The sequence below is a fragment of the Garra rufa genome, chromosome 17 (genome assembly GCF_049309525.1).
Source record: "Garra rufa chromosome 17, GarRuf1.0, whole genome shotgun sequence".
Classification (NCBI taxonomy): Eukaryota; Metazoa; Chordata; class Actinopteri; order Cypriniformes; family Cyprinidae; genus Garra; species Garra rufa.
This window is the reverse complement of record NC_133377.1, coordinates 32,825,708-32,848,162: the sequence shown is the minus strand read 5'-3', so window position 1 is coordinate 32,848,162 and position 22,455 is coordinate 32,825,708. Positions and strand designations below refer to the sequence as shown.

At 35.8% G+C, this 22,455-nt stretch overlaps 1 protein-coding gene across 1 annotated transcript in view; it reads right to left on the bottom strand.

Moving 5' to 3' along the window:
- Nucleotides 1–20,246, bottom strand: part of chrna11 (cholinergic receptor, nicotinic, alpha 11) — a 38,574-nt gene extending 18,328 nt beyond the window's left edge. The window contains exons 1-7 of the mRNA XM_073821856.1: nt 20,206–20,246; nt 19,680–19,690; nt 13,216–13,355; nt 12,710–12,754; nt 11,752–11,861; nt 8,904–8,983; nt 1,140–1,307 (exon numbers count right to left, since the gene is read on the bottom strand). Coding sequence (XP_073677957.1) covers nt 1,140–1,307; nt 8,904–8,983; nt 11,752–11,861; nt 12,710–12,754; nt 13,216–13,355; nt 19,680–19,690; nt 20,206–20,246 — 595 coding nt within the window. The remainder of the gene's footprint in view (nt 1–1,139; nt 1,308–8,903; nt 8,984–11,751; nt 11,862–12,709; nt 12,755–13,215; nt 13,356–19,679; nt 19,691–20,205) is intronic.
- Nucleotides 20,247–22,455: the final 2,209 nt, after the last annotated feature.

Genomic DNA, 22,455 nt, shown 5'->3' with positions numbered 1-22,455 from the left:
CAATCTGCCATTTTCAAAAAAAATAAATAAATAAAGCTTATACATTTTAATCACAAATGCTTGTGCGATGCGTGTCTACAACTTCATGCATTGCATAATAATGCTAAAATAGGTCATGCACATTAGTTTGTATTCGTATGTGTACTTTGGTTTAAAAAGTTAGGGTAATGCATAAAAACTCCATCTCATTTTCTCCAATTTCAAAATCATCCAACATCGTTGTCTTGCCTTTTTTTTTGTAAAGGGTGTTTGACTTTCTTTGCATGTTCCCTTGTAACCACTGGGTCGGTACTTCTGCCAACGTCACGTGACCTTTCCAACATGACTACGTAATGTGTGAGGTCAAGCTAGAGCAAGATCAGCATTTGTGGTTAAAAAGTATATATATATATATATATATATATATATATATATATATATATATATAAACCCCTTATTCCTCAGCTTGGATTGTGTAAAGCCCTGAAATTGCACTGAAACTGAATTTGGACCTTCAACCCATTGGCTCCCATTGAAGTCCACTATATTAAGAAAAATCCTGGAATGTTTTCTTTAAAAGCGTTACTCTGTTTTTGACTGAAGTAAGAAAGACATGAACAACTTGGATGACATGGACGTGAGTAAAATATCAGGAAATTTTTATTCTGGAAGTGACCAGGCAAGTATGCTGAAGAATTAAAAATGTTAAAGTTCAAGAGAGTGACTGCCATGATATTACAGACGTGCACAGCAAGACATTGCGCAGTGAATCAGTAAGAGACAGAATTGTGCGGCGCAAGATGTTTTTCCAGTCGGCTTCCTCTTATCCACTCAATTTAATTGCATTAATTTGAATACTAACAGGCTCATCGGATAAATATGAATGGACATGAATTTAACAAGATGGGCTGGATATTTTCTTTTCCAATTCTGAAGCCATTTCTGTTCTATACACAGCAGGTTAGAGTTCTCAGGCCTGTCACTTCCAACATCTGTACTTCTTAAAAATATGCAGTATGCATTTTAAGCATGTAAGCATGCATCTGCCAAGCTGACCTCTCACTGCCTGAGCCGTTGTCAGTTTCTACAGCAACACAAAGCGCACATCATAATCTGCCTGTGGGTGTTACATTCGCTTGGTTGTGTTTCTACTCACTCACCCACAAGATCCCACTCTCCGTTGGGCATGTAGCCAGAGATATCAGCCTCATTCATCTGGAGATCCAGCAGCCATCCGTCAAACGTCCACGAGCCGAATTTAAGCTCGCACTTCTGGATGTCAAACGGAAACCAGCGTACATCCACGTTACAGGTGCTCATGAAGATACCTGGGAAGAATAGAACAAATATTTATGCTTTTCATTCTGATCCAGAGTCAGTATTCAAACGAATGTACAGCCTCGAAATGCCACAGCGCTTTTTCATCAGCGCCGTATTGCAGCAGCCAACTTCAAATTGAATCCAATTGACCTTTTCGCTGGAGTAAAACCAGACAGTTAAAAGATACACATTCAGAAATGTCGGAGCCCTAGGAAACACCATTACATAAAGGCCTTTATGCACTGTACGGATAACCAGGCTGACACGCTCATTATTATTACAAACACACGCACACCCAGACACCAGATGAGTCATATCAGCAAGCAAATAGACTCACTCAAGTTTAAATACCACAAATTAGCCAGATAAACTCGTTTATTGTTTCAAACAGCTTGCAAATTAGCCATTTTGAACACTGCAAAAGAAGAATTATGACAGATATGGATGAGAACGGTAATAAGAGTCACTTATTTTATTCTGCACAGCGGTCTAAACCACCGCCTCAAAGAGCTTCCCAATCAAACACTTACATATTTATTGAAGAAATCACACTTGAGGTGGAACAAAGTCAGAAAAAGGGAAGCTTGGGGCTTGTGTTGCCTCTGAACGCTGATTGAACAATTTACTTTCACCTTCTCTTCTGAACAAGTGATTCTCACGCAGCAAATGTTTTTAAAAGCACAAGGACTAAATCACCACATATGTAAGGAGCACTTGTGCTTGAATGGAATTATTGAAGAACAACTGACGAATTGCAAGCTGTACCGCAAACACTTTTCAATTGCTAAAGTGGTTGTCAGAGAGTTGCTTCTATGGTGTTTCAAGTGGTTGGTCTGTTAATGGTGCTAAAAAAGCTCATCCTGATTTCAATCACTCATCAAACTCAAAGCACATGTATCATTCATGTAGTAATCATCATTAAAGCCTATAATGTTCAAATGTGCAATGGTAATAGTTATGTTCTTTGCAAGAAAATCATTTCAGTACATTTCAAAGGAACAAAAAAAGAGGAACATGGTGTTCATTCCCTTGGCTACGCTAAATACTTTTTATACTTTGAAGAGTAGTTTTCAGAGATGAGAAAACTGCTAAAGGATTTCCTACAAAAAGTAAAACATTGATTTTACCAAGATATAGTAATGTTTTTCAGGTCATACATAACAATCTGCTTTACTGACCCCATCCGCAGATCTCTTCAAACTGATCTGCACTGCTTCAGAAGATTTCTAAATAATTCACCTCTGTGCTGGGCCTCTGATATGAGACAGACGTTTCTCTTTAATCTATGGTCCAGATGAAGACCAGAAAGTCTTCTGAAAATGGTCCCAGGATCTCAGTTGGTTCAAAAAATGAACCACTTTGAAAACGCTTGGCCTGATCATACTACAATCATAAGCCAAAACCTCCTTCTTCTTCTCAATAATTTCATTTATATGTCTTTCGGTCTTCAGTCGCAAAGAAAATGAAGGTTTTTGAGGAAAACATTCCAGGATTTTTCTCCATATAGTAGACTTTAATGGGAGCCAACGGGTTGAAGGTCCAAATTGTAGTTTCAATGCAGCTTTGAAGGGCTCTACACAATCCCAGAAGAGGAATAAGTGTCTTATCTAGCAAGACGTTTGGTCATTTTCTGAAAAAAAAAAACTAAAAATGTATATACTTTTTAACCACAAATGCTCATCTTGCACGAGCTCTGCGATGCACATGCATGTTCACGAATTACGTAATCACATTGGAAAGACATGAACGTAAACTTACCCCCTAAGAGCTGTTCTCATGACAGTATTTCACGTCAACTACCCCTTCGTAATGCTATTCTGCTCTCTTTTTATGGTTCAAATTGCTTCCTCAATAGGTATTATTGGATCTTTTGTATGTTTTGTTGTCAGACTGGTATTAAAATGAACAATTGCACAAGTCTTCTTAACAAGAAACATCTAGTGCCTTATTACAGTTGTAAACAAAAGTTTACATACACCTTGCAGAATCTGCATAATGTTAATAATTTTACCAAAATAAGAGGGATCATACAAAATGCATGTTATTTTTTTTTTATTTAGTACTCACCTGAATAAAGTATTTTGCATAAAAGATATTTACATATAGTCCACAAGAGAAAACAGTTACATTTATAAAAATGACCCCATTCAGAAGTTTACATACACTTGATTCTCAATACTTTGTTACCTGAATGATCCACAGATTTCTTTGTTTAGTGATAATTGTGTCCCTTGTTTGTCCTGAACAGTTAAACTGCTTGTTGTTCTTCAAAAAAATCCTTCAGGTCTCACAAATGTTTTGGTTGTTCAGCATTTCTGTGTATTTAAACCCTTTCCAACAATGACTGTATGATTTTGAGATCCATCTTTTCACACTGAGGACAACTGAGGGACAAACGCTCCTGAAGGAAACACAATGCATTAAGAGCCGGGAGGTTAAAACATTTTGAATTTGAAGATCAGGGTAAATGTAACTTAGTTTATCTTCTGGGAAATATGTATCTTTTGTAGCTTCTGAAGGCCAGTCCTAAATAAAAGAATTTGAGATATTTGGGCAAAATGAGAAAAATGTACATATCTTCTTTCTGTTCAAAAGTTTACACCCCTAGCTCTTAATGCATAGTTTTTCCCTCTGGAGCATCAGTGAGCATTTAAACCTTTTGTAATAGTTGCATATGAGCCCCTCAGTTGTCCTCAGTGTGAAAAAATGGATCTCAAAATCATTCAGTAATTGTTGGAAAGGGTTAAAATGCACAAAAATGATGAAAAACCAAATAATTTAGGGACCTGAAGGTTTTTTCTGAAGAACAGCAGGCAGTTCAACTGTTCAGGACAAACAAGGGACTCATTAACAACTATCACTAAACAAACCAAAACACAGCTGTAGATCATTCAGATAACAACACAATATTAAGAATCATGTATGTAAACTTTCGAACGGGATCATTTTTATAAATTTTATGTGAAATATCTTATTCAGCTCAGTACTAAATAAAAAAATAACATGCATTTTGTATGATCCCTCTTATTTTAGTTAAATAATTAACATTTTGCAGATCCTGCAAGGTGTATGTAAACCTTTGACTTCAATACTTAAACTTGAGGTTTTTGTTGGAAATCCCTAACCCTAAGTATGAGCAATTTCTCTTACAAAGCAGCACTAATTACATTTAAGCCTACTTATGGAACTGGGGGTCTTCCATCTGGCTAGGATCCAATGCCAGTCCTAATGCATCTGCAAGAAGATTTTTTTTACTTTAGAAAAAAAAACTGTGTTGTAGGCACAAACTAAAATATGCCGCTGACAGTAAAACAAAGTGGAGGGAGTCAGTGTGTGACTCACTTTTAAAAATTAGCCAGTATTGCATTTCCAAAGGTTTCCCGATCTCAAACTGACACGGTCTTTTGTCTTCGCTAACTGGACCCCCTCTCTAGCGTATAAAAACCTCTTCTGGTATCTTGACATTTAGAGAAATCTTATCCAGAGAGGTTTACAGTACACTCAAGAGCACAATGGTGATTTTTTCAAATCAGTCTAAATCTAAATCAATACTGGACTTAAACACAGCTCAGTCTAAGCACCTCAGATCTCCGCTGGATTTTTGCTGCCTTTCTTTTCTAATGTCGACGGCTTCTACTCCAGGGAACCAGGTGACTAATCCTAAAAGCTAATCAATAAGAACGGCTAGCGAGCTAGCAAACCCACTCCCGCTAAATGGATTCTTCAGACGAGAGGCATGGGGTAAGCAGTATAGATGCTGAAAAACACTGAATAAGATGACGGAGGGAAGAGTAGAAGCCTCTAGCTGAGTGAAGCAGCCGGTGCATGCTAAAAACCTGTTATGAGTTCTTAGTCACCTGCTAATCATGTTCTCATATGTCTGGGCTGATATATGGAATATTCATGTAGTTTAAGAGTTTCATTGGTCACCACCTCCACTATCAGTACTAACCTGATCAAATCTATCTTTGCCCTGTAAAAATAAACAAAATGGACCAAATACACACTCCGATGTTGTGTACCACACTCAAACACATGCAGGCACTGTAGTTCGCCTTGAATCTGTCAGAAAAATGAGTCACCAACCCTACAGGGCATCTCCTGTCAGTACCAATAGGAATGCCACCGAAACGCAGATGAGTCAATATTAGAACAGGGTTATCTACTCTGAAATTAAGTTTGCTGTCAACACAAGCCACTCATTGCAGATTACATACAAATGAGTCGCTGATCTACTGCACACTTATAGCAATCGTGTTCATATCAATCGAAATCAGAGAAGTGAGAAATCATGAAAGCTATCAAAAACATTTTCAACTGTAAGATTTTTAATCTTCTGCTCACCAAGCCTGCATTTATTTCATCCAAAGTAGAGCAAAAGCAGTAATATTGCGAAATATTTTTACTATTTAAAATAACTGCTTTCTATCTGAATATATTTTAAAATGTAATTTACTCCTGTGATCAAAGCTACATTTTTAGCATCATTAGTTAAGTCTTTAGTGTCACGTGATCCTTCAGAAATCATTCTAATATGCGGATTTGCTGTTCAAGAATTTTTTTTATTATTATCAATATTAAAAACAGTTGAGCACATTTTTTTCAAGATTCATTGATGAATAGAAAGATCCAAAGATCAGCCTTTATCTGAAATAAAAAGCGTTTGTAACATTATACACTATACCATTTACAAGCTTCAGTGTCAATATAACTTTTTTTTTGAAAAAGAAATTATAGAAATGAATACTTAGCAAGGACGCTTTATATTGATCAAAAGTGATGATAAAGACATTTATAATGTTATAAAAGATTTCTATTTGAGATAAATTCTGTTCCTGTGAACTTTCTATTCATCAAAGAAACCTGAAAAAATTCTACTCAAGTGTGACCAACATAATAATTATAATAATTATTTTTTTGAGCAGGAAATTAGAATATTACAATGATTTCTGAAGGATCATGTGACTGAAAATCAGCTTTGAAATTACAGGAATAAATTACATTTTAAAATATATTCAAATAGAAATCTATGGAAGCACATTTCAAACCCATAAATAAATAAAAAAGGTTGCGACTTATCTCACAATTCTGGCTTTTTTTTTTTTTTTAGAATTGCGTGATTCAAACTCACAATTGCGAGTTATAGAGTCAGAATTCCCGACATATAAACTTGTGATATAAACTTGTTATTCTAAGAAATGAGGTCAGAATTGCAAGATACAAACTTGCAATTACGAGAAAAAAAATACAGAATTGCAAGTTCATATCTATATTTATAACTTGCAATTGTGCGTTTATATCTCAAAGTTGAGAAAAAAAGTAAGAATTGCAAGATGTAAGCTCGCAATTGTGAGGAAAAAAAGTGGCAATTACCTTTTTAAATTAGTGGCAGAAACGGGCTTCCATAAAAAGAAGTTTTTAAACAATAAAAATATTTCAAAATTGTATTTTTTATTCAATGTAAATTCATGTCCCAGTCAAATTTTCTAGGCTAAATAAACATTACTTACACTACCACAATAAAAATCTATATTGTATTTTTACATTAACAATGAAAGACTTTTCTATTTACTAAAAACAAGTATAAATCTCATCAATGTATTGTTTTTAAGCATTTTACATTTACTATTAAATAATAGTTCAAGGCAGTAACAATTTAAACAATGTATTTGATTTACATTATGAAGTATATATTTTATTTATGAACTGATGTTCAGCTGTACTTTTTCATAATAAACATTTTCGGATCATCAGTCATCAAATCTCGGTAAACACTGGTCACATGGAGATGCAACTTTAATTTCAAAAAGCTGTTTGCTTTTTTCCAAGTATGTAGTTGTTTACTTACTTTTTCCATTAACGCCATTATATTGTTCATTCATTGTTCATTCAAACCAATCACAACCAAACATATCCAATCATATCGTGATGGAGGCAGGTTAAAACTCAATGGGCTCAGGAGATGCGAGAGAGATGCGGAGTCCCGCTGTAACTTTACCCACTGATGTCGCTGTGATTTATAGTTTTATGTCATATTTTGTAATATTTGAGTTGTTTTATTTTTGTACTATGATTTTTTTCCTCATTCGTTGAGGAGACACTGCACTGCAAAGAATGCTTTTCTTTCTTAGATGTTTTGTCTTGTTTCCAGCCAAAATATCTAAAGATTCAGAAAACAAGAAGGATTTTCTAGATGAGTAAAAATTATTAAGTGAGTTTTTGCTTAGAACAAGGAAAATAAGCTGCCAATGGGGTAAGAAAAGAAATCTTATTTCAAACAGAAAACAAGATTATTTTTCTTACCCCATTGGCAGATTATTTAGCTTGTTTTAAGCAAAAACACTTAATTTTGACATGTTTTTTTCTGAAAACAAAGACAATATTTCTACTCGTCTAGAAAATCCTTCTTGATTTAAGAATTTTTAGATATTTTGGCTGGAAACAAGACAAAAAAAAATCAAAGTAAGAAAAACAGTTTTTGCAGTGTGTCTCCTATCTATAACATCACTGACTGACACAGATGCCAAGACAAACAGTTGCAGCAAATAAACAAAGCTTTATTTTTTTTTCTCTGTTTGTGTCCTTGGCATCTGCCCAGCTCGCTGGATTACCAAAATCTGTTCACGCCCACAAGCAACTAATGAATAAACATATTTCTGAAAACGAGATGTGAGATTTTCTCTCTATTTATGTCTGTCTCTTTCCTCCCTGCTTTTCGCTCTTCGTCTCTCTGCCTGACTTGACTTCAAACAGGCATTTGATTTCTGTTTGCTACTGAGGGACTGGATGACTTTAATGCGAGAAAGAGAAAAGCAGCGTTAAATTGCGATGAAATCAGCATGAGCCGCAAATACGAGCCATTAGGGCACGATCTGCTCGTGATAGCAAATGTGTGTTTGTTTGCATCTGCAGTGACTCCGAGGGTTATTTAAAGACTCCGGCTTTAGTGCTGAGCGAGTTGTTGTGTATGAACCTGTGAGGTGTTTTTCTTCACAGACATAAACTGAAGAATCTGGAGACTGAAGAAATCATGTCACTACTTCAGCCTGTATTTATACGTACAATGCATTTTCATCAAAGGGAGATTCAGTTCTCATTCAGTTTTCCAAAAATAAATGCAATATGCATTTGCAATGCATATTCTTGATCACTACAGCCCTCAGAGGAAATAAAGTAGCTGCAACATAACTCATGAACTTCCCATTTCCTTCTGCACCATAAACATCTCTGTTTCTGATGTACAAATCTATAAATTTATGTCCCATGGACCATCATTTACTATGGCACATGAAAGAGGCTTCTTTGATTTCCAACCTCGGTATGCAGAGAACTCTTTAACACTTAAACGGCTTTAAAAAATACAGCCTTTCATCTGTACCATTGCATTTCTACCAACATTCATGTGTGCTTTAACTGTTGCACTTCCCATAAAACAAGTGACCTTTTCCTGCTGCCTTCCTATGTTTATTCCCATGCAGAAATCATTTTATAGCTTAACGCTTTACTTTGAATGCCACTGGTGTTTCTGTGTTATGAACCGCATCTTACTATTGCTTTTATCATTATATGTGCCATAAACCTTAAGCATAAGCATTCACACTGACCTGGAGGCAAGTAGTTGCAGTAGCCACTGGAGTTAACTACAACATTCGATTTGAATGTAGAATCAAACTTGTCATCTGCACTGCAAATAGAGAAAGGGTGCATATATTAGATATTTTTTGTTGGGTATCAGAAAATATAGCAAGCCAGATTCGAACTGTCAGCACCAAACATCAAAGTTCACATTCAAAAAACACTAAGCCACAGCCCCATCATTATTTTTCACAAGACAAAGACATGATTAACATTCAGAGACGGGGAATCTTAATGCAAATTCAGGGAGACATCAGATTTAGAGCTTTGATTAACTCAAAGTGAAAACTAAAAAACGAGAGAACATGTTGTGGTTCATAAGGTTGTAACAAGGTACGAATGAATAATGTCCTTTTCAAAAATTAGCTTGAGGCCATGATTAAATTTAATGTACAACTAAGTAGCAAGCTCCCATGTGAATCAGCTCGGAATTAGAAAAAAAAAACGGGAAGTCTACAGCGAAGGATGTTAATAGGCTGTTTGGACATCGGCTCTTCGACTAAACGATATGCTTTTGCCCAAGGACCAAATTTTCAGTTCATTGATCTGTAGTTGCTCTTGTGTTTAGCCCCACACTTTGAATTATGGCCCCAATACAGCAATCCTCAATCACACACACACAAACTAACGCCTGCTGATTCAACTTCCCAAGGATTCTTTGCCCAAGCACATGCGGATTTGATGTTGCAGTTGAAAGTATATCATTTCACTGAAGGATTGTCTGCCTGCATGATCACTGTAATTATTAGGCTTCAATTCTATTACTTCATACCTTGTTAGAGTATGAAGTACGGCGAATCACAACCGTGCCGATATACAGCCATATCTCAAGTCTACTCGTGTGATATTGCTCATATATACAGGTCCTTCTCAAAAAATTAGCATATTGTGATAAAGTTCATTATATTCTGTAATGTACTGATAAACATTAGACTTTCATGTATTTTAGATTCATTACACACAACTGAAGTAGTTCAAGCCTTTTATTGTTTTAATATTGATGATTTTGGCATACAGCTCATGAAAACCCAAAATTCCTATCTCAAAAAATTAGCATATCATGAAAAGATTCTCTAAACGAGCTATTAACCTAATCATCTGAATCAACTAATTAACTCTAAACGCCTGCAAAAGATTCCTGAGGCTCTTAAAAACTCCCGGCCTGGTTCATTACTCAAAACCGCAATCATGGGTAAGACTGCCGACCTGACTGCTGTCAAGAAGGCCATCATTGACACCCTCAAGCAAGAGGGTAAGACACAAAGAAATTTCTGAACGAATAGGCTGTTCCCAGAGTGCTGTATCAAGGCACCTCAGTGGGAAGTCTGTGGGAAGGAAAAAGTGTGGCAGAAAACGCTGCACAAAGAGAAGAGGAGTCCGGACCCTGAGGAAGATTGTGGAGAAGGACCGATTCCAGACCTTGGGGGACCTGCGGAAGCAGTGAACTGAGTCTGGAGTAGAAACATCCAGAGCCACCGTGTACAGGCGTGTACAGGAAATGGGCTACAGGTGCAGCATTCCCCAGGTCAAGCCACTTTTGAACCAGAAACAGCGGCAGAAGCGCCTGACCTGGGCTACAGAGAAGCAGCACTGGACTGTTGCTCAGTAGTCCAAAGTACTTTTTTCGGATGAAAGCAAATTTTGCATGTCATTCGGAACTCAAGGTGCCAGAGTCTGGAGGAAGACTGGGGAGAGGGAAATGCCAAAATGCCTGAAGTCCAGTGTCAAGTACCCACAGTCAGTGATGGTCTGGGGTGCCATGTCAGCTGCTGGTGTTGGTCCACTGTGTTTTATCAAGGGCAGGGTCAATGCAGCTAGCTATCAGGAGATTTTGGAGCACTTCATGCTTCCATCTGCTGAAAAGATTTATGGAGATGAAGATTTCATTTTTCAGCACGACCTGGCACCTGCTCACAGTGCCAAAACCACTGGTAAATGGTTTACTGACCATGGTATTACTGTGCTCAATTGGCCTGCCAACTCTCCTGACCTGAACCCCATAGAGAATCTGTGGGATATTGTGAAGAGAAAGTTGAGAGACACAAGTCCCAACACTCTGGATGAGCTTAAGGCCGCTATCGAAGCATCCTGGGCCTCCATAACACCTCAGCAGTGCCACAGGCTGATTGCCTCCATGCCACGCCGCATTGAAGCAGTCATTTCTGCAAAAGGATTCCCGACCAAGTATTGAGTGCATAACTGAACATAATTATTTGAAGGTTGACTTTTTTTGTATTAAAAACACTTTTCTTTTATTGGTCGGATGAAATATGCAAATTTTTTGAGATAGGAATTTTGGGTTTTCATGAGCTGTATGCCAAAATCATCAATATTAAAACAATAAAAGGCTTGAACTACTTCAGTTGTGTGTAATGAATCTAAAATATATGAAAGTCTAATGTTTATCAGTACATTACAGAAAATAATGAACTTTATCACAATATGCTAATTTTTTGAGAAGGACCTGTATATACACACATACACATACATATATACACATGCATAAATACATACACATACATACATACATACATACATACATACATACATACACACACATATATATATATATATATATATATATATATATATACACATATATATATATATATATATATATATATATATATAATTAGAAAGAAAACATTTCTTTTGAATAGCAAAAAAAAAAATAACATTTTTTACTGTACTTAAATAAATGCAGGCTTGGTAAGAAATCTTAAAGTCAAACTTTTGACTGGTAGTGTATTTTCCCAAAACAAAACCACCTAAAAAGTAAGAATAATACAATTCAACATAATACAAATTATTATATACCTATTGTAGAGCAGGATGTCTGGTGTCCACACTTGGTCTGTGGTGAAGCGAAGGTTTTTGACACCTGGGTACTCAGACTGGTTCCATTGCAGATAATGATCATACCAGTGCTGAGTGATACATAAAGAAAGAACTGTGTCAGCCATTTCAACACATGTACATGTATTCAATTAGTCTCCTTTATAAGACCCACATTTAATATTTCAACTCAAAAAAGCAAAAATCTATGTTACAGTGAGGCACTTACAATGGAAGTGAATGGGGATTTTTGCGGGATTTTAAAGCAGAAATGTATCATTTTATCCACCTTAATTTTCCCGTAAAGTGTTGGCACGGCCATTTGTAAATTTAATGTCTGGCTTTCGGTGTCATTCGCTTCCAGCTATTTTTAGCTGTACAAAACTCGTTTTACAGCTTGATGTTGCAAACTAGTATGTCTTACCATATTACTTTAAAGTATTACCTTAATTATGAACACACTGGTGTTCATTTGTGTGCAAATAGTTTTACTGTTTAATGCACTTTATTATTCTTCTCGTTGTATCCCAACAGCAGCTAATGAACCAGATGTCTCGCACATTCACAGAAAACTGAAAAATAAGGTGGATAAAAAAAAACATTAAATCTGCTAAATTATGTGTATAATTTGAGCTATAAAGCTGTTTAAATCACCAATTTTAAAGTTGTGTTAAGAGTGACATGTCATGTCAACAAAGTTTTGTGGCTTTACTATTAATATAGTGAGTCTTTTAATATTTATGGGTTGGCCCCATTTATTTCCATGATAAGCACCTCACTAACCCAGATTGTCCTTCCTTTTCTTTAAGAAAAACAAATAATTTTGTAGCAATCAACATTATGCCACACACCTGAGCTGAATCCAGAACAACTTCCGTCGTAGACATATATAATTACGTCATTTATTTAAAACACTACTAAATACTAAGATGTGGCTTACCATGTTAAGCCATACATTGGTGGTCAGTACTTGATTTTTCTCATCCTGTGTAAGCAAGAAATGTTACAGTGAGTTCAAAATCAATTTTGAGCTTAAAGATAAATGTCACAGAATGACAACTGTAAATACCACTTAGAAAGTGAAATCAAACTGCTGGCAAAGTCAGCCAGTGAAAGCTGAAAAAAGATTACCATGTTCAGCTCTAGACAAAATATCTTGAACAAACAGCATCAATATGTTGAAGTAAGGGAACCAAACGGATAAAGATCATCAAACAGAAACATACAGAGGCAGATAAAAATCAAATATCAGCCAGGCTCAGCAAGCAGTATGTAGAGCATTTGTGAAGTATATTGCATATAATGTGTTCAATAAAAACATGCACAAAGACAGCACAACAGGAAAAGAGTGACTACATAAAGACAAGAGGAACACCTTGGGGTATCAAATAAAGTTCATACAACACAATACACATGAAGGCAATAAAAAGACAAAGAATGACTTACCACATCCATGATCTGTATTAAGCTCATAGACAGAAAGACAGTGAGAGGCTGAGAGTCATTTCCAACAGGCCTTTCCATGCGGTTATAATCCTTCAGGAGGTTCTTCAACAGGGTCCTCTGGTAAGGACCTTGCACCGAAACTGACAGAAAGACATGAATGTACTGTACAGCCCAGAACAGAGACTTCCAGACATTCATTTACCGAGTCGAGATAGAATCAGACAGACAAACAGACAGACAGAATGATGGACAGATATAAAACGATAGATAGAATGACAGACAGATAGATAGAATGACAGAATAAAGATAAATAGAGTGACAGAACGATAGAATGATAGAATGACAGAAAGATGATAAATAGAACGATAAATAGAATGACAAAACAATAGAACAACAGGCAGAATGACAGAAAGATAGATAAAATTATAGAACGATAGAAAGATGATAAATAGAATGATAGAAAGAAGATAAATAGAATGACAGAACAATAGACAGACTAATAGAACAAGATAGAATGATAGAACAATAGATAGAACGATAGATTGAACAGACAGACAGATAATGACAAAACGATAGAACAAGAGACAGAACCATAGCTAGAACAATAGATAGAAGGATTATAGACAAGAAAAATGATAGAAGGATAGATAGACAGAATGAAAGACAAGTAGAACGATAGATAGGATAGACAGATGATAGAACGATAGAAAGATAAATAGAACGATAAATAGAATGATAGATAGAATGACAGAAAAATAGATAGACTAATAGATAGAACGATAGATGGAACGACAGAATGATAGATAGAACGATAGATAGATAATAATAGATAGAACGATACATAGAACGATAGATAGAACGATAGATGGAACGACAGAATGATAGATGGAGCGATAGATAGATAGAACGATAGATGGAACGATAGAATGATAGATAGATAGAACGATAGATAGATAGATATATAATGACAACGATAGATAGAACGATAGATAGATAAAATGGTTGAACGGTAGAAAAATGATAAATAGAATGATAGAATGATAGATAGAATGACAGAACAATAGACAGACTAATAGATAGAATAAATAGAATGATAGAACAATAGATAGAATGACAGAAAGATTAATAGAATGATGATAGAATGATAGAACGATAGAAAGATAGAATGATTGAACGATAGAAAGATAAATAGAATAGAATGATAGAATGACAGAACAATAGATAGAACAATAGATAGAATGACAGAATGATAGATAAAATGATAGAGCGATAGAAAAATGATAAATAGAATGATAGAAAGATGATAAAGAGATAGATAGAAGGACAGACAGACAGACAGACAGACAGACAGACAGATAGATAGACAGACATACAGATAGACAGATAGACATGAATAAATGAATAGACTTAAATTAAAAGAAATAATTCTCAATAGAGAAAATAATGGACTGAGCGTTAATAGAGGTGAGGTGTAAGGGGGGCTATAAATTATGTCTCTCATATACACCAACCTTTGCCAATTGCTAATTAGTGTCATTACCTTTTACCTTAAATTCATCTGTGAAAGACCACAGTTTAAAAACTCATTTATTTCTGCGTAATAGCACCAGAAAAGAGGTTTGAAAGCTGTGTGAAGAGAATGTGTGTATGTGCATGGCATGTGTGGAAAAGGTATGACTGAATGAAAGAGAATACTTTTACCTCATAAAAGCAAGAATGGACCAGCTCTTGAATTTATTACTCTCATTCGCACTAGAAAAGCAGAGCCAGCCTTCAGCCACAACAACAAGTTTAATATCATCAGATTCCCACTGGCATTTTCAACTGACTATGACCACTAGCAGCAATGAAACAAGAATATAGAGCTTGTAGTATTGGTGACACAAAAAATACTTCAGGGCAATTCCGTGTTGTTTAGCAGAAGCATCAAGCAATGTTTCTCAGATACAAAGACATTCCCTAAAGGGCATAAGACTGGAGACGATCCGAAAAACCTCCTTGGACTACATAATCACAGAAAAATATAAACAGAAATAAAGGTGGAGGGATGCCAGTGTTTACATGAGTGAGGTAAGCAGTGTATACACTTATGATGACTGGCAGAATTAGACAAAGCTCCGCCCACATACACATCTGAACCTCTGGCTATTTAATCTAAGTGAGGGTGTAAGGGTCACCAGTTACTTTAAGACTTAACCAAGAAAGGTAATTGTGCCCAAGAAATAATTTTGTATTTGAGGATAATTAAATTTAAAAGCTCAAATGTACCTTCACCAATGTTCACAGCATGTCAGTATGACACTGCTACAGTTGAAGTCAAAAGTTTACATACACCTTGCAGAATCTGCAAAATGTTAATTATTTTACCTTTGGACAAATAAGGGGCTCGTATGCAACTATTACAGAAGGTTCAGATGCTCACCAATTCTCCGGAAGGAAAAACTATGCATTAAGAGCAGGGGATTTGAAGATCAGGGTAAATTTAACTTATTTTGTTTTCTGGGAAACATGAAAGTATCTTCTGTAGCTTCTGAAGGACAGTACTAAATGAAAAAATAAGATATTTAGGCAAAATAAGAAAAACATACACATCCTCATTTTATTCAAAAGTTTACACCCCCCGGCTCTTAATGCATCGTTTTTTTTTCTTCTGGAGCCTCAGTGAGCATTTAAATCTTCTGTAATAGTTGCATATGAGTCCCTCAGTTGTCCTCAGTGAAAAAATGGATGTCAAACCAAAAAAAACAAAAAAAACACACAGTCATTGGGACTCAAACAACTAAACAAAAAAAAAAACAGCTGCGGATCATTCAAGTAAGAACACAGTATTAGGAATCAAGTGTATGTAAAAAGGGTCATTTTATAAATTCAACTTTTTTTTCTTGTGGACATTTAGTAAATGTCTTTTATGTGAAATATCTTATTCAGGTCAGTACTAAATAAAAAAAAGAACATGCTTTTTGTATGATCCCTCTTATTTTGGTAAAATAATTAACATTTTGCAGATTCTGTAAGGTGTATATAAACATTTGACCTTCTCTATGAGAATTATTTTTATTATTTCATGGTTTTATTCATTAAAAACCAGAACGATTTAGCCTGGACACATTAGGTGAAGGTATTTATTGCTTTGGAGGTTCTGATAAAACTGCATTACTTGAACTTTCTGTAGACGCAAGTAAATAAAAAGAACTTATGACAGAATATCTGAAGAGTGGAAGTTTTAATTTAAACTCAGAATTTGCAGATATTAAGCAAATATCTACCTGATTTTTATAATTAACGGTCTGTTTGCAGTCTGACAGACCTCAAGTCTATTTTTTTTCATAATATTTAAATAACTATATTTAGTCACTGAGATATTAGGTTGATCCTGCATGACGGTTCTGTATTCTTTTAAAAAAACCTTTACACACAGCTGTCCTTCATGAAAAATGCAAATCTTTAGTGTTTAACAAGTGTTTGAAAAGGAATTAATTAATTTTCACTAGATGTTGTATAACATTTGAAGATATTACTAGTTTGATTTCTTTTATTTCTCTGCGATGTCACCTTTCTTTTTATCTCTTTCTTGCGTTGTGGTAAAAGGGTTAATGCTTCAATAATAATGGTATATTTTCTACTTAGGCCAGATGAACTTTTTACAATAATTAAAAGTCAGAATAAGTAGTAGATTTTAAAATTATTATTACCATTTTTCAATGTATATTATTGGGATCTCTGGGAAACACATACACTACCAGTCAAAGGTTTTTAAACAGCAAGATTTTTTGTTTTAAAAAAAAAGACATCTCTTTTGCTCACTAAGCCTGTATTTATTTGATCCAAAGTACAGCAAAGAGTAATTTTTTTCTATGATTTCAAAGCTAAATTTTTAGCATCATTATTCCAGTCACACGATCCTTCAGAAATCATTCTAATATTCTGATTTGCTGCTCAAAAAAAAACATTGATTATTATTATTATGGTAAAAAGTATAATTTTTTCAGGTTCCTTCAATGAAAAAAAAGTACAGAAGAACAGCATTTAACTGAAATAGAAATCCTTTGTAACGTTATAAATGTTTTCATCACTTTTGATCAATTTACAGCATCCTTCTCAACAAAAATAATACTAACTCCAAGGTTTTGAATGGTATTGTGTTTGTTACAAAAGCTTTTTATTTCAGATAAATGCTGATCTTTGGATCCTTCAATTCAGCAAATAATCCTGAAAAAAAAATGTACTCAACTGTTTTAAATACTGACACTGAATATTTTCTTGAACAGTAAATCAGCAAATCAATTTCTGAAGGATCATGTGACATTAAAGACTGGAGTAGTGCTGAAAATATAACTGTGATCACATGAATATTTAAATAGAAAAAATATTTCACAATAGTACTGTTTTTGCTGTATTTTGGATCAAATAAATGCTGGCTTAGTGAGCAGAAGAGACTTTTTTTAAAAACAAAAAAATCTTACTGTTCAAAAACTTTTGACTGGTAGTGTAAAATAAAGCATAAAAATACACATAAAAACCAACAGAAACCATATTCTTAGCAACACACTTCATCTTCTGCAACTGTGAAAACATGGAGACGCTAAATATTCTGTGGTGTGACACAATTTAAAAAATTAGAAAGAGAATTATACATTAAGAGAATGGACGTGAAACGAATCCAGATGGCCTGGTGTGAGACTGACAACCCAAATAAAAGTTCTGCGTTTTGACAGACAGATGAAGAGAGAGAGAAAGAACGAAAGACAAAATATAAAGAGGCTTTCCATGGCAACACACACACACCCTCATTCTACTCCACTGCAGCAACATGTCCACAACAACACCGGAGATCTGAATCTACAAATGCATCCTGTGCCTCCGTCACCTCCATGCAGTCTATGTACTCATGGATTTAGAGAAATGAGCGAAAGAAAGAGAGAGAGAGAGAGAGAGAGAGAGAGAGAGAGAGAGAGAGAGAGAGAGAGAGGAGACGGGAGGGGGAGAGAAGGTGCAATTTATGATTGCAGCTTCTAATTCTTCATGGCAAAGCAATTTTGTTTCATTCTGCCTCTCGTTCCCTCTGATTCCATCTGATTTTTCCTCTTTCTCTCTCTCTCGACTGCAACAGTGGTAAAAAAAAAAAAAAAGAAGAAAATGCGAAACATCTGGTGGCACAAGGTTGCCCACAGGCAAACAGGTTTGCAGAGCGCACATATGCCAGGACCACAAATAAAATAAAAACCCAAGAGCTTATGCTGCTTTCTTTTAAATGTTTGCCTTCATTCTCTTTCCTAAATAACTGTTTCACACACACATAGACAGATTTATATACTTACATGCATGTGCACATAGTGAGGAACCTACCCTGGATCAAAGCGGAGATCCCACATAGAGTGAAAGCCAAAGAGTGCCACATTCCACTAGATATGAAGAAAAAGCAGGGTTGAAAAACAGGAATATGTTTGGATATGGAAAGAGGAGGAGGAAATATCCTGGTGGAGTGAAGGAGAGGAGAGGAAAGCAAGAGCTGGCTTGATGCAAGCAGTGGACAGAATAAATGTGGAAGAGAGAGAGAGAGACAGACGAGGAGAAAGAAAGAGAGAGCGAGAGAGAGAGAAAGCAAGAGAGAGAGAGAGCGCCTACCCGGTGATGTCGGCAAATCGCAGCGAGTGAGAGAAAAGGGGGGAAAAAAAAGACCTGATTGATTTGAGACTCACAAGTCAGCTCTCTCTCTTCACCCAAATCTCTGAGATTCCCTAAGAAGGACAGATGAATGAGAAAGGGGATTGGGAATACAAAAGGAGGGAGATCAAGGACAAAAAAGGGGAAAAGGGAAAACTGATCTTCCTGTCTACCGAAAATAATCACATTCAGTTTAATCCCCTCTTTCTCCCCTCTCTCTCTTTGTCCTACTTTCCTTCTCCGTTGTTTGTGGTTTTATAGAATCGTACGAATTCTCAAAGTGAGACCATCATCTTCAGAAAAAGTTAAATGTGTCAAAATGGAAAAACTTTTGCTACCTAAAGGACTTTCTTTTCAAAAGGTGTCAAGAAGCATGATTGGATTTTGAGATTTTATCATTTTAATACAGTGGTGGCCAAAATTATTAGAACACCACCAGCTAAAAAAAGTCAGTTATTTCTATCTTTTGCTGTAGTGTATCAGTAGGAAATATCAGTTTACATTTCCAAACATTCATTTTGCCATCAATTGTAATAACCCACTGAGAACAGAACAAACTGAGACAGACTAAATCCAGAAAAAACTTTTGCCAAGTCTCCAAGATACCTCGAGAGACCTACCTGCAAAGCTACTTGAAAAACTGTGCAAGTGCACCCAGGGCAAAAGCTGCTTTAACGCAAAAGACAGTCACACCAAATGATTTATTCAGTTTATAGAAGGTAATTGATAAAGAAAATCTATGTGACACTATTTTTGACAGCATCCTCATTTTACAGCATTTTTACACAAGTGGCTAAAACTTTTAACAGTACTGTAGCTTTGTAGGTAGGTTTCTTAAAGTGTATTGGACATGTACAGTTCTTCTGGATTCTACAGTATTCTACAGTTTGTACTGTTTCTTCATGTCATTCCAGACAGACTGGATGATAATGAAATTAGATTCTCTGTGTGGAGCACTGGCTGTTGTCAGACTCAATTAATGGCAAAATGAATGTTTGGAAATGTAAACTGATATTTCCTACTGACACACTACAACAAAAGATAGAAATAACTGACTTAAAACCGTTTTTAGCTGGTGAAAATACTAATAACTTTGGCCACCACTGTTTGAGGGCAGTACTAGAAAAGAAATTATACTTTGATTAAGCTGCATTTTATTGATCAAAAAGACAGTGAAGATTTAAAGTATACAAGTAGATTTTAAATTGTATTAAAATAGGATTTTGTTTTACTGTGTTTACATTTGTTTTATATTACTGTATTTACATTGTTTTACTCTATTTTAGACTAAATGTTTTACGGAGAGATGAACACAAAGTATTTCACCATAAAGAGAGGTCTAAATTGATCAAAAAGATTGTCCTCATCGACAACACTATCTCGCTTTCTGTCTGTACATGAGGGAAAGTGAATAATTATATTCAATAACTGTAATAAAACACAACACTTACGTGAAAACACGGGCATACGCGGGAACTGGCTTAAGATAAATGACTGTTTTGCGGCCATTTTCTCTATCAACTAACGATACTGTCATGGCAGAGAAGAGAATTTAGCTAATCAGTTACAGTTCTATTAAAACATCCCTTCTGTTAGAAAAACATTCAAATTGTATGATTATACGCAAAGAAAGTTGCATTTTAAGAGCAGTTAAATGTATTGAAGCCCCGTATGTTTGCGTTTGCATTATATTGGGCAGGGGAATAGTTGGCTTAAAACATAAAAACGCAAAGCAGAGACAGTACGTTTTATAGCAACTTACCTGATTAATATGGGCCTACATCCGGTTTAATGTCACAGGTATTTCAGTATCTAACAACTATCGCCCCCTTGAGTTCTGACTGAGATTTCCTTCGCCAGACGTCCTTAGTACGTCTACTTTGCGTCGCGTTACAAATGCGGTCATGCATATAGGAAAGCTTTGAACATAACACATCAATAGTGTAAAAGTAACAACAGAAAACAACAACATTAGCATGACAATTTTGAAAACAGTAAAACAAAATCACAGAACAATACCCTGATCATTTATTCATCCGCAATGCATGCTTGGAATTCAATATGAAATTGTTTTCTCAGATGAGGCTAGTTGGGGCAAAATCTGAAGGAATATTGTTGTTCTAACATGCAGGCTATGTCGATACAAAGTAATTTACACTTTAGTATTGGTGACTCAGAAAAGCTAGATACAATGTGGGATAATTGCTTTGCAGTGTGAAATTGGCAAATTTACCAAGTATTAAAAAAAATCGGTGAGGCAAAGTCAAGTATGTTCAGGCATGCATGAGTATGTGTGTGTGTTAATGGGATAACGGAGATTATGGTGGAGGGGTTTTAATTGAGGAAGTGCTGGGATATGCAAGTGGCCCACAGTAATGTGCTTAGTTAAACTCCTCCTCTCATTCGTCCTGACGAAGTGCTGAGACAGGGGCCGGGGAATGGGAAACCAGAGAGCGAGTGAGAGCCCTATAATAGATTACCCTATTACTACAGATGCCCTTCGGTAGCCTCCTCACACAGGGAGGGAGCCGAGGTGAGCAGAGCTCACAGTCAGGCATCTGGAGAGGCTTTCACACCCCACTGCTCTCTAAGAGAAAGCCTAACAGCGGTATAACATATAGATATGTCATGGAAAACAAGCGTTTAATATATCAACTAAAGACAGCGGTATGAAAAATGATAATGCTGAGATGTTTGATTGCATTTAGAAGGAGGATTTCGTACCTGTCCAATTTTAGGTGTGTGCTATTCTTAAAATGCTCTTAAGAGTATGTGTAGAATCTTATAGTCTGTCAGGAATTGATTGGATTGTGGAAAGTGGACATTGCATAACAGAACGGAGCCAGGCCTGAATGTGAGTATGGACTGTAGGGCCTGAAGGTCAAGTTCAGACTTGAAAGCATCTCTAATAAATATAAAGCTATTATTTAAAGGGACAGCTCACCCAAAAATTAAAACTGTGGCATCATTTACTCTACCTCAAGTTGTACCAAACTATGAGTTGCTTTCTTCTGTTGAGCACAAAACAAGACATTTTGAATAGGGATGTAACAATATTATCAATATCGTGGTCTCGATATTATCGTGGGCACATGACAATATGAAACAATATAGGTGTATTCTATAATAAAAGGTCTTGTGGGCCATTATGCTTTGGCACAGTATCTGTCAAATGAACTAAAACCGAAAGCAATCTATTCATCAATCTCTTCATCATGTTTCAAAACGAAGCAAGCACATTGTTCAGGCTATCAGCTTATGATCCAGTGTTTTCCGCACTTCAGAACTGCTCCGTTTACAGTGAATGAATGCAGTGAACTCGTTTATTGCATGTGCTGAGTTTAGGGAACGTTTGGGAACGCAACGGCCACCAGTTAGTGAATTAAGCATTTCACTAGATTTGTAACGAGATGTGTTTTTGTAAGCCTGTTTTCACTGAAGTTGGAGTTTTCCGTCAAAATAAAAGCTCTATTGCCATTTCCGTCAAAATAAAAGCTTAAAAGTGCAGTATGAAATGCTGACAGTTAGCGGTTTAAATGGGTAACATTACTGCAGTCTGCAGGCTGTAGTGTAAAG